The sequence below is a fragment of the Phaenicophaeus curvirostris genome, chromosome 18 (assembly GCF_032191515.1).
Source record: "Phaenicophaeus curvirostris isolate KB17595 chromosome 18, BPBGC_Pcur_1.0, whole genome shotgun sequence".
In the NCBI taxonomy this organism is placed as follows: domain Eukaryota; kingdom Metazoa; phylum Chordata; class Aves; order Cuculiformes; family Cuculidae; genus Phaenicophaeus; species Phaenicophaeus curvirostris.
The window spans coordinates 1,497,756-1,510,239 of NC_091409.1; the positions used below are offsets into that span (position 1 = coordinate 1,497,756).

General features: G+C 41.0%; 1 protein-coding gene across 5 annotated transcripts in view; it reads right to left on the reverse strand.

Moving 5' to 3' along the window:
- RIPOR3 (RIPOR family member 3) overlaps positions 1-12,484 on the reverse strand; it is a 43,860-nt gene that overhangs the window by 6,155 nt on the left and 25,221 nt on the right. For all 5 annotated transcript variants that reach the window (XM_069871998.1, XM_069871999.1, XM_069872000.1 and 2 more), the window contains 7 exons: positions 12,334-12,459; positions 10,239-10,384; positions 4,719-4,848; positions 3,301-3,885; positions 2,039-2,178; positions 1,099-1,231; positions 268-376 (listed from right to left, as the gene is read on the reverse strand). In XM_069871998.1, the coding sequence (XP_069728099.1) occupies positions 268-376; positions 1,099-1,231; positions 2,039-2,178; positions 3,301-3,885; positions 4,719-4,848; positions 10,239-10,384; positions 12,334-12,459 (1,369 nt within the window). The remainder of the gene's footprint in view (positions 1-267; positions 377-1,098; positions 1,232-2,038; positions 2,179-3,300; positions 3,886-4,718; positions 4,849-10,238; positions 10,385-12,333; positions 12,460-12,484) is intronic.

Here is a 12,484-nt window from a genome sequence, read left to right on the forward strand (position 1 = left end):
CAAACTCCATCTATAAAATCCCTGTTTCTAAGACATACCAGTTCAGCTACCATTGCTTAGAGTCAAACTTCTTCAAAGCTCTTCCTTCTTTGCAGAGGAATAAAACCAAACAATGAGCCCTGCTTTTTCTAAGACTCTAAATACAAGAGCTGTTTTAATTATGTGCATGTCTATAAGGAATTCAGAATGAAACCTTGATGCTTCTAGTCAAGCTCAAGCAGAGTTACCTGTACCTTTCACATGCATTGGAATAATCCAGGTACTCACTTTCTCCAACAGACATATCCAAGACATCACCCAGCACTCGTGTCTGCTCCGACACTTCTTCCAAAATGCTCTCCTGGACAACCTGGGCAACATTTGGTGACTTCAGTTTCTGAAATGCAACATGCTTATCTGAGTAGCTGAAACAAAGGCAGTATCAAGCTCAAGGTGAATGAGGATTTGTTTTAGAATTAAACTTCTAAAATCCGTGAGAAAACACACCAGCTGGTTTCAAAGGCCTCTTTTCCCATTACATCATGGACACGTTGCTCCTGACTGCAAAGCTGCTCAGCAGAATGAGTAAATTACATTACGCTGGAACAGGTTGTCTGGTATGTGACATTTTTCTCTGTCCCTGTCCATTGACAACTGTGTAGCAGATCAATACTAATTGTTGCACCGTCCCCTGCTGCCCATCCTCATCCAAGGACGATGTGCTTGAGCACTACAACTGAAATTTATTGAGGAGTAAGGTCTCAAGTGGAGAGAAGAGCTCTTTCTTGCCCTACACGCTACCAGTTTCTTTCTAGTAGTAGCAGCTTTTTCATTCATTAAAAAAATTGATGACCTGTTATTGATACACAATTCGACCCAAAATCTGTCGTACTACATCAGCAACCTCTGGGCACAAAGCTATTACTTAAGAGCTTCAACAAAACCCAGAGGCTGATATAACAGGAGAGTTATGTACGACATGTTCTGTGCATACACATGTATTCATTACGTTTTTGGGACTCAATTTCTGTCTGAGTCTTTCTACTTTTATAAAAGAACCAGCTATAAATTCAGAATCAATTACAACTGTGCTCTGGAAACCCATAGGCTGCTCCTTACCTGTAAAAGACCTTTGCACAGCTTTAGATGAGTTATCAAAAGTGTATCTAAGTTGTCATCACCAGTAGTTACACCTCTTGTTTCTGTTCTCATGTCACAGCTCAGGGACTGAAGTGCATTGTCACTGTATGTGCTGTTAAGATAAGGGAAAAAGGAGTTAAAACATTATGTCATAACCAAATTGAATATGAAGATGTGCAGTCTTAGTAGCAGCCTTCAAGCAAGTTGCAAAAGTGCAAACCAGGTGGCATTTAACAGATAACACCACTTTCATTGCATTTAAAACACAAAAACATAAGGACTTTATTTCTAAAACTCATTTCAGGACAGCAATATCAGATCACATGATCTCACAAAATCTCATTTTGGAGAATCAATACCAGGAACAGATACTTCCAGATAACAAACTGAGTTGCTGGCTGATTTGCAGCAGGTGAACTACAAAAGAGGAACATTTACAGACAAATTCCTTGACGTTACTCCCACTCAATAATACCAGGAGTGTAGTCTCCCAGGTTTGGGCTCGTAGCTCTAGAATGCAAGCGTCAGTGCTACACAACTTGTAAAATGCAGATTGAATTCAAAAGAAAGAATGGGCAGATCTCTGTAAATTACTCTTAGCTCTTGCCCTCCCTAGAGCAGAACTGTTCAGCATCATCCTGATAGGCCTGTTTCCTGCAGCCTGTTCCTAGCAGTCCTGCATGTATCATTCTGCAAAGTTTTCCATAATGCAGTTTACATATCCAGCTATTTCAACGTGGTAAGTTTTCCAAATTATGAATTTCTGAATATTCAAAAAAATTGGTTTCTTTCCTGGATGTTCGACCAATAGCAGCTCTGCACCACTGTTACTTAGCCAAGTACAGTGACTCTGTAAGCATTCCTGGGATCAGCCCTCCTTACCCCTTGTCCCCTGTCATGAAGTGCTGCAGATACATACCTGGTACTGGCAGTTCTTATGCTTCCAAATACTGAGACCTCATCAGCACTACAGTCAGCATTTAAAAAGTCAAAACTTTCCAGCACTGTCTCCACCATTAAACTTTCCATAGATGAATGTTTGTGATGAAATGTCTTTAACTGTTGATGGAATGGAAGGAAAAATATCATTATTTGTACTTATCAAACCATTTTTCATAGGTTCTTTGTGGTTTTTCAAGTCACTGCTAATAAACAAATCAATTTGCTTTTCTGATTTCGTTCATACACATCAGGAACGTTAGCTCTTGGCACAGCACTCCAATCTCAAAATAATGCTGCTAATGAATCTCAAAATATGCTTTAATATTTTGAACATTCTGTGTTTCTGTGCCTCTTAAGTTTGACACGAGAGCTGATTTTCTCTGCATCTTTGGCCATTACTGCAACTGTTTCAGATCTAGAAGTTGCGATCTCAGGGGTCTGTTGCATTCCAGCATAGTATCCAAGAACTTCAATATTAAGAGTGGATTTCACAGGCCACTAACCTTCTCCCCCTTGGAAAGGCTGGTTTGAGAGCACCTGGTCTGTTTTATTTAATCTCTATTTTTAAAGTGGTTGCACTAGAACAGGAAGTCAGTGCAGTTCTGTTAATGTAATTTATTATCCCAGACATTAGATGAAGTCTTACATCATCTTACTCTCCCAAGTTTGCACACTGGCCCCACATACTACAATGCAAGCAAATTTGTCATCTAAGCCACTGCTTGCAGACAGCTCTTCTCCAGGACCTTTCTTCTAGACAAAGAAATGTTTTCAGCATCATAGGACTTGTCAGACAGACTGAACTGCCGGCAAAAGCTAGGTGATCCTGGAGAAACATTAGGTTTGATGAACTGATGCAGTCATCTCAAGGTATACTAAATCTGAAAAACATCAAAAAAATGGGAGCAAACCAAAATGCAGAAGCTGTCACATAAAACTCAGATTCTGCTTAGCCAAGATTAATTTCCCTTTTGACTGTATGCAGTTTTTTAATTTCTTTTTCCAGATGATTGACCTGCACACAGCATTTGAAGGCTGCCTCTGTGCGTCATATTGCTCCTAGCGCTCAAGGCTGCCTTTTCTGAGTAATGCCTGACCTCTGGTGGCCAAACTTACTTTTTGGGAACATGCCATGAATACATAATTAAATCAAATCTACAACAGGGTCACAGAACTTCTACAGTTTTACAAGTAATGGTGGAAGCTTAACCATCTACCAAGAGTAAAACACTATCATACCTTTAATTTGTCCCTCAGAGATGAAACCTGATATTCCAATTTCTCCAGCTGGGCTTGCCCCACATCATGTAATTTCAGCAAATTTAACACTTCTTGGAGAGTCTTATCAATTGACTTTGTACGCCCATCTAGTTTTAGGTCATTTGCAGAATTCAGGTTTTTCTTACTAACGTCTTCTTGCTCTGTCAGACAGTGATTTCTGGTCTGGTTAAAAGAATCTCTACTACCTTTGTGACGATTCAGAAAACTAGATGGATTACTTGGAAATCCATCCACACATGGAGTCTTCTTCAGGATATCTAGAGTCGTGTGGTTTGGAAGAGGATGCTGTCGCTCTTCTGCACAAATCTCTTGAGTAATCACCGATGGCAACATCCCATGGTCTAGAGCTGGAGTTGTATTTCTGGATTCTGTCCCTTTCTGATCCTCAGAGCTGAACGAGTCAGCCTCACTTGTCTCTGCAGGATTGTGGAGACTGCTCCTCCCATGCATGTCAAAATCACAGGCAGCCAGGTAGCTCAATATGCTGGGAGGCTGAGCTTCATCATTTACATCCCCTTGGCTCTGCCTTTGTTGCAAAGCAGACTGCAGAAAAACAGATTCAAAGTGAGCACATTGAAAAGTGTGAGATACCACCTAAGACACAGAACTATGTTTTCCTTTTCCTTGAAACACATGAACCCAAACTGATCAAAACCACAGTGCTCTTCTGCACAAGGGAGCCAGGCCAGCATACGCTGGACAAGAGAAACTATTGAAACAAAGTACTAAAAGTCTACTGGATGAACTAAGTGAAGCAGTAGTAACTGTTCTTTGGATGTCTCAGATGAAAGTTACCAAGGCAGCTAAAAAATTATTCTGGAAAAATAAACTTGCCAAGCAACTTTTGTGTTACATCATCTTAGGACAGGATGTGAAAACAGCGGTTAGAGGAAATGTTCATTTTTAAGAGTCCAACATAACCCTGCACAAATAATAAACATTTCTGAAGACTGCATATTCCGCTGCCTTGGTGAAGCAATGCCAAACCTGACTTAAACTTGATGTCAGGGGAACACATACACGGTGTTACCAGTATTTGAGATGTGTGGCAGAATTAAGAAGGTTGTACAAAAAAAAAAAGCAACCATTAAGACATAGCCGTCTTTAATGAATGAGAAAGAGGACAGGGTTTTCTATTCCCTTGGGTTATGCTGGGCAATAAAATGGGGCTGAGGAAGAGGTTTGTTTCGCATAGCACCCCTAAGGCATCGTTCTGCTCCACAGCTATTGAGACACATTGGTTCCTAGTTCGATTCCCACCGCAGACTATCAGAGCAGATGCCCACATCATTGCTATTTGTTTTACCTACCAAAGTTGGGGTTTTTTTAATTTTACAAAATCTAAAACAGAACTCAAAATAACTCAAAAAACTCACCAGGTAGTATTTCTCTCTGAAGCTTGGAGTATTTGGTGGCGTCCAGTTGTATAATGAGTTCTTCCTGCTACCCACAGAAAACTTGGCAGTGGTTCCAGGTGACAAAAACAAACTCTCTGTATCAAAGGGGCTGTAGCAGAAGACACAAAGGCCTAAGTATCAGTAAGACCAGAAAGCACAGAAATGTTTAGCAGCAGGAACATCTGTTGGGATTTGAATTCTGACATTTAGTAAACAGCACAGGGAATAAGAGACTGCCTCTCCGACCAATATTTATGATTGCAGCAGCAGAGAAAGTTGTAGGTGAAAAGGTTGTGGTTTTACACAGAATTCTCAACACGCTTTAGGCAGAGACCTGTGCTGCAGTCTTTGGAAGAGGAGCCCAACTGGCCAAAAGTCTGAAGTGCTCTCCACCCTTTCACAGTGTCCTACTGACAGCCACCAGACAGCTAGTGAGACACGCACCATGCTAGACAGGGAAGAAACAGAATAAATGTAATAAAGGAAAACTCATTAATTTCCATCCTGCAGTGCACGTAGCACGTGGAAAAGTCTCTAAAAAAAGCTTCATTATATTTCAAATATTGATAAATAACTCCTTTGGCTGGCAGAGGAATCTTGCATGGTGGAATAGAGCAGGTTATGTGGTTCACATAGTCATGGATGAGTCCAGTTATAGCCCTAGAGGACACTGGCTATGGTCTACAAGAGTTCTACAAGCCCTGCCCTAAAGACTTCCAATTACCTACCTCATCACAGTCATTAAATTCCCTACTCCTTTGCAAAGTAGTCTAAGGAAACTTGGATGACCAGTCTCCCAAAACACAACTCAGCTAACCAGAAGAGGAAAAACCTTTAAAGTTAAATAAAGCAAGTTTGTTTTTTCTGCATGTTGTTTTTGTTCCCTACTGATATGTCTTGCGGAACCAGAAGAAAGTTTGTTTTCCCACTTAATCACTGACATTTTGGAAAAAAAAGAGTGAATTGCTGATAACAAACAAGTAATCTCATAGATAGGAATAGAATGACCAAACAGTAGGATATAGTCAGCTGCATTTAGCTGTACAATACAGAACCTCTAGAAGTCTGAAAAGATCCAAACAATTAATAGGACTAATCAGTTACAGGGAAATGAACTCCTGCTCTTTAGCAAAAGCTGAAAAGCAGAGCTTCTGCTCTCTCTAACATCTCATGTTGCACAGTGATAATTCTCAACAGCATCCTGCACTGCAATACACCACTGTCTTCCTCAGTATGGAGGTAACACGTGTCCAGCCTGATCTCAGAGCTCCCATTTCCCATGAGATATGAAGCTTTGCATCCATATACATTCAGAGGCACCTCAGCCTTGACAGAACTGAGCGCAGATTCCCAGCAAGATGTCATTTTGTCATAACCAAACATGTGGAAGGATGAAATATTCAAGAATTCTACCATTTCCCTCACCCTGCTGCATTTTTCTGTTGGGTGTGCTCAGAGGAGTATAAGTCATCAGGCAGGACACATAAGAGCTGAAGTTGACTCAGTCTTCGCCCAGACAATCTGCATTCCTTTCTCCCACTGCCAAGACTGTGCCCTAATCACTCGCTTCTGTCCAGTCGTTCCATGTATCAAATACCACCAGGCCAGGAGGTCTCTTGGTGGATAGACCTGTCTGAATCCCCCTACCGAGCGTGTGAATCCAGACTCGCATTAATACAAAAAACAATTCTGGTCAACAGGATTGGACTTGCTGTTACTCATGAAATTTCTTTTCTCCCCTGACAGAACACAGGTGAAAAGGTAGAGATGCATTGATGGCCAACTGCCTGAAGACACCTGCATGAGTAACTACCTAATCACGTAAGTTTTCAGCTATAAGAGCAAGACTGTCAGGAGGCATGTACCAAAAACCTCAGACTTTTCTCTTTTTATTCTCTCTTGAGGCTTTTTTTTCCTACTCAACAAATCCTTGTGAGCCAGGCCAACAAACACTCAAAGGGGGCAGAAATTACTACAGTGGTTCTGGCTGGATGGTGCGCTTAGATCCCAGTACGGGGTGCTAACTGAAGTTCTGAAAAGAGAATACAGGCTTTCTCTTTGTCCTTCATGAGAGTCAGAATTCAGACTGCTGTTTAGGTTGGCAAAAACACCCAAAGTCTTCTGCCAAACTGGCCAACAAAGCTGTCCTGCAACAGGCCCAAGTTCATTCACGCTCCTCATGGCATAATCTACAAAGGAGCTGAAGGAACTTTTGTTAGAGCCCAGAAGACTAGTGGCCTATTTAAAGAAGATATATGTTTAGAATTGGAAGTGTGATCTACATTTGGATCTCTCACAAAGCAGGTCTAGATTGAAAGCTTGCTTCTCAGGGAAGCTTGAGCAAATCAGCTCGATTTCTTTAGTTATACTTAAATCAAAGCAAAGAGCAGCTGTTATTTTGAGTGGTCTATCTTTGAAAATAGCAATATCCCGAGTTATCACCACACAACTTCTCTTTTCTGTAAACAACTTCAGCAAACAGGCTGTCAAAGAGGAGGAGCCTGCCAGTTCTGTGCAGAAGTGCTCTGGAGAAACCACTTGGTAGGTTACCAACACATTTCACAAAACTTAAACACAGCAGACACGCAGTCGGAGTTTTCTCATACACTGAGAAATTCCAAGTGGGGATTAACACCCGAAGAAAATGCGTCACTGCTAACCCTGCTCTCAGCTCAGCTGTCGCCAGCTCTAAAAGCTGGGTGATGGTTGTCCAAAATGCCATAGAAGCGCTCATCTTGCCAGTCAAAAGCTGCACTCTAAGCTGTGAGGTACTGCAACAATCAAATGTCGACACAATTCAAGTCATATTTCTAGAAAATTTGGTCACAAATAATTTCCTTTGAAGATTTAGGCTATTACTTGAGAAACTATGCACTATCCCAGAACAGGAAGGGGTTTGCCTCGTACAGTCCTTTTGGAAGAACAGCTTACTTGAGTAATTATTTATGAAGGTCACTGACAGTGAGGAAAGGCAAGCAAGTAGATCCAGCAAAAGTAAATTCAGTGAATCTGTTACATGCCATTTGTGTTGTTTAAGAAGAAAAGAGCAGAAGTGATCTCCTCCAGACTCCACTACAAACATGCCATCTCTCAATACAGTGCTTGCTAGATTTTATACCCAGTTCAATAAAGAAAGTATGTGTCCTTCACTGCACAAGCAAAGCTTCTCAAGAGGTTGGGCTTGAAGTTAGGGGAAAAAGGGACTTCCCAGATAAGAAAAGAATCTCTGCAAGCAGAGGATTCTGCCTCCAGTCCTTTCTGCTATGAAGCTGCATATAAAGCTTTTGATCATTTCACATCCTGATGAAAGCCAATGCAAGTTTTGGTGGCATGTGTTTGTTGCAGGATGAGAGATGGCAAATAAAGGCATCAGACTTTGCGGGGGACATGTAAGAGCTCATATATCCTTCTCTGCCCCTCTTCTTCCTTCCCCAATACTAAGACATGCAAATCTCAAAACCACACAGTATTTTAATTCACTTCATTTAAAGGGGCTGTCATTTTAAGAGCTTTAAAAATTATATAATGCAAATTGCACTATCCCCACTCCTCACAGTTTTCAATAACTCTACCATGAACGTAAGATTCAAATGGGAATACAAACGCAGCTAGGCATGAGTAAGAGGAAGTTTCATAGGGCATATAATGCAAGATCACAACATGCTTCTAGAACAATGCTTTGTTACCCAACTAATTAGTGGCTCAGCTTCTCAAATAAGAAACAGAGGCCTCAAGAGTCTCAGAGCAGCTGCAACACCTCACCAAAAACATATACTGATGCCCATTCTTAAGTTTCAGGAGGAAAGTGTCACAAACAAAGGTGAGGGCAAAACTCTGCAGTGCAAGTTTACTTCTCATTGACTTAGAGCAATGTGTGCACTTGAACAGAGTTGTCAGATGTTGTTGCCAAGACTCATGTTTCAGCCCAAATGCACATACAAGTCAACAGCAAATTTCAAGAACCACAGCATATGCAAAAGACATTTGGAAAAGAGGATGTTGATCAATAAAGCTTTCCTTTCCCCAAACTTTAAAATGCAACCTGAAACCAGTTTATCAAAACTTGGGCTGGAACTGCAACAGAAAACTTTTGTAGCATTTCTCCTCGTGGTTGCTTAAAAGACAGTGACAAGATTTAACTCAAATGATGCTTCCAAAAGTAATTAAAAGTAGAAACAGGCTATAAAGACCTGAAAGATCAAGTCTGACTGTAAAATATATTTGGTTACTTTACCCTAAGGGCAGGGAAATTTATCTTTTACTGAAAATCTGTTTGGCTCTTGGATACATTTGGCAGAGCACACATTCAACATATTCAAAATTTATTATTTGGGGGCAATTTTTAATAAAATGAGAAATCGGCATGGACAGAGAAGAAGAGTTGTATAAGACCAGGGCATAGGCCTAGCCTGCAAGACACAGCTCCCTGCCCTTCCTAAAGTACACATTGTTCAGTTTCTTCTTTTCCTGGAGAGAGTCTAGATCCACAAGACATCACAAAGTGGCCTTTCAAGAAGGTCCTTATCATGGAGGCACGTTCAAATCTTCCTCTCCATGTTGGGTTGGGAAGAACTGAGCCAGCAGTAAGCCATATAAAAAAGTACAAGTGAAGAGTGTCTGGTGTTTAACTGGACACTTCACTAAGATGGCTGGATTTAGCCCCTGGACAGTAGTAAAAGGGAGCAAGCAGGTTAAAAAAATTTGATTTGTTGCAGGCAAGACTCTCAGTATGGACTGAGTCCCATAAAGAAGAGATAAACAGTACTACTCAAAATATATAGTGGTGTGTCTAGAGTGAGGAAGTTCCAGTGCAGCATGCACAAAAGTGAGAATTTGCTTTTAATAACATCAGTAATCCACTACAAAAATCAATTTACAAATTTAAATATTACACAGTTCAAGAAATCATAGGCACCACAAAAACATTCAATTATTTTAAAAGTGCACCTGTAACCAAGCTTCCCTGTAGTGCACAAAGAGGCGTCGTATCAGTAACTGTAATCACAGGGCAAATATAAACGTGGTAACACCAATTGCCCTAAAATTTCAACTATATATTTTTTCATTGTGTCTAGAGGCTGCTGTTTTCAGTTTGATTTCATCATCTTTAAGACTACCGTTCATGTTTTATAGATGTACATATAATGCTTAGAGCTAGACTTAAATGTTCACTCTAAAGAGTAATAAGCTAAGTAGAAGTCTACTAGTCAGTTCATGTGGCTAGCCATGGCTCTGGTAACATCAACAACGAACTGAGGCGTCATAGAAATAGCTTGTGTCCCTTCCCTTGTGCCCTTCCTGCGGGCTGGTCCCACAGAGCCAGAGATCAGGTGCAGGAGTTGGGGTTGCTGTGAGGAAGCATCAGGCTTCTATCTATCCCGCACCTGCTCTGCAAATAGAAAGAGGACTATGATGTTGTATGCTACTAAGTAACACTGTTAGGAGCCTTTATTGCCAATTTTTAGCACCACTTTTTTTTACATTTGAAGCTGTACTTACTTCCAGAGAACCTCCAGCTGTAGCTTGATGGTGCCCAGTTCAGTTATATCCACAATGATTGCCTGAGGCTTGGTTGTAAAGAAGTTTATGCTGTCACACGTCACGACACCAACTAAAATAGTGGCCAGTCCTCGCAGCTCTGTCACCTGTAGGGACAAACACATCCATTTTCATCTTACCAGACAATCCCAAGTCATGTGCATGGAAAGAACAGCCTAGGCTCAGATCTGCGCCAAGGTCCATGACAAATATTCAGTTCTGGGCTCCTAAACGGTCTAGAGCCAATATCCTCACAAGGACTATGCCACGGGTGGTTAGCAAAGAGGAAAGGAGTTCTGCGAGTTGAGGAGAGAGAACTGCAACAGCACTTCTGACAACAGAACTTGGTAGACTATGATTTTAAGAAAAATTAGTCTTAACTTTGGAAATTCTAGCTCTGGAATACATACAAGTAGCTGTCATTTATAGTACAGAGTCTAGCTTATCTACATATTAGAATAAAACTGTCATATATATATATACACACACATACAGAGAAGCATATTAGCCTACCTATACCATACTATTTCAGCTCTCAGTGGCCTAAAGAATCTGGAAGCACAACTGCCTGCATTCAGTGTGACCCTTCTAACTGTCCTGAGCTCAGCCCTGAGCCAAAATCCAAACTTTTCTCAGTTCTTTCCTCCAGCTCTGCAGGTAGCTCCAAGATTGCAACCAATGCAGTTACAGGCCTGCATTTTTTCCAGTCTGGCACTTTGCTTCTTCACTTACTTCAAAAAAAGAAAAAAAACCAACAAAAAACCACAACAACATCTAATCAAAAATTTGCTATAAAAACACGCTTCCAGCTAAAGACCAAATGATGTACAAATTTGTAGATGTACAAATAGCATCAGACTCGGCACAGAATTATAACACAAGTGCCTAAAATCCACTTCAGGAACTAGTTGCATGTCTACATGTCCTTTAAGAGCTAGCAAAAAAGTTTTGTTGCCAGGCTTCTCCTGGAACACTCTTTGGCACTGCTCAATTTATTTATTTTTTTAAATTTTTTTTTTAAACCTGTTACGTATTTGTACTGGGTGAAGAATACTAAATACAAAGCAGAAAGAGCAGGAGGGTGTGGAGAAGAGTCAGTAGACTTTCACAAGCTGACAAAAAGAGTAGAACTATCACTGTCATACAAAGTAATACAAGTTTAGGGGTTTTTTTACAGTTATTGTGGGGAAACAGGGACTTGAATCAGCCTCCCACCTGATCTTCATTGTGAAGTGGCAGCACAAAAACACATTATAAGCACACTTCCAAGGGCTGTGCTGGCAAGACGCCATAGAGTGTCTCCTATGTAACCCAGTTCTTGTTGCCAGATAGGAGGGGAACGCTGCAATAGCTGCTTTAACACAGCTGCCAGAACTTGAAACCTCGTGCTGGCACAATGTCCGAGTAGAATAGGATCCAGCACTGCTTTCAGTCTCAGCTCCTTTTAGGTTGACAGGAGTTGTTCTGCAGAGTCCAGCCCATGAAAGACTCCAGGCTGCAGAGGAAATGCTGTTTAAAGATTAACTCCACCTGCTAGGTAAGTGCCAGAACCAAAGCCACTACAGGCTTCCCCCAAGGGGCATCCACAAAGTGTCATCTATGCATCACAGGCCACTAGCACTGGTACCTTACCATTAAAGGTACAATCTCTTCTGAGGCTTTTAAGAAAGAAAGCGTCAGAACTCCAAATAAAGATATAAAGTAGAGATAGCTTGTACCAGCATATAAATGCTCTTGGTTCTTCACAGAGATGGAGCATCTCTGGAGTGAAAGATGACAGAATAATCTGCAGTGTACCCAGATAAAGGGACATTTGAACTACACATTCTAAACGTACAGACGTGTAACAAAATGCTTCTCTTTTTTACCAGACTCCAGAACATGGGAAAGCAGATGCACAAATACAGTTACGAGTCTTGGGAGCAAAGATAAAGCAGAAGTAGATGTCTGTTCGGTAAGCAGGGCCACCAAGCATTTGTCAAAATTCATAACAGGTAAGTAGTATGGTAGAAGACGTGTTAACCCACTGATTCAATCCAATCATTATACACCACACCTTGATTTCAAACTTCTCATGGAGAGTAGGTATAAAAATCTTTTCTTCCTCATCCCATGTTTGGCTGTCATCAGTCTCAATCTTGCCTTTCAACCTCCATTTTTGGCGCCCCAGTCGCACAAACACCTAGAAACCACAAAGTAAAAAGGAT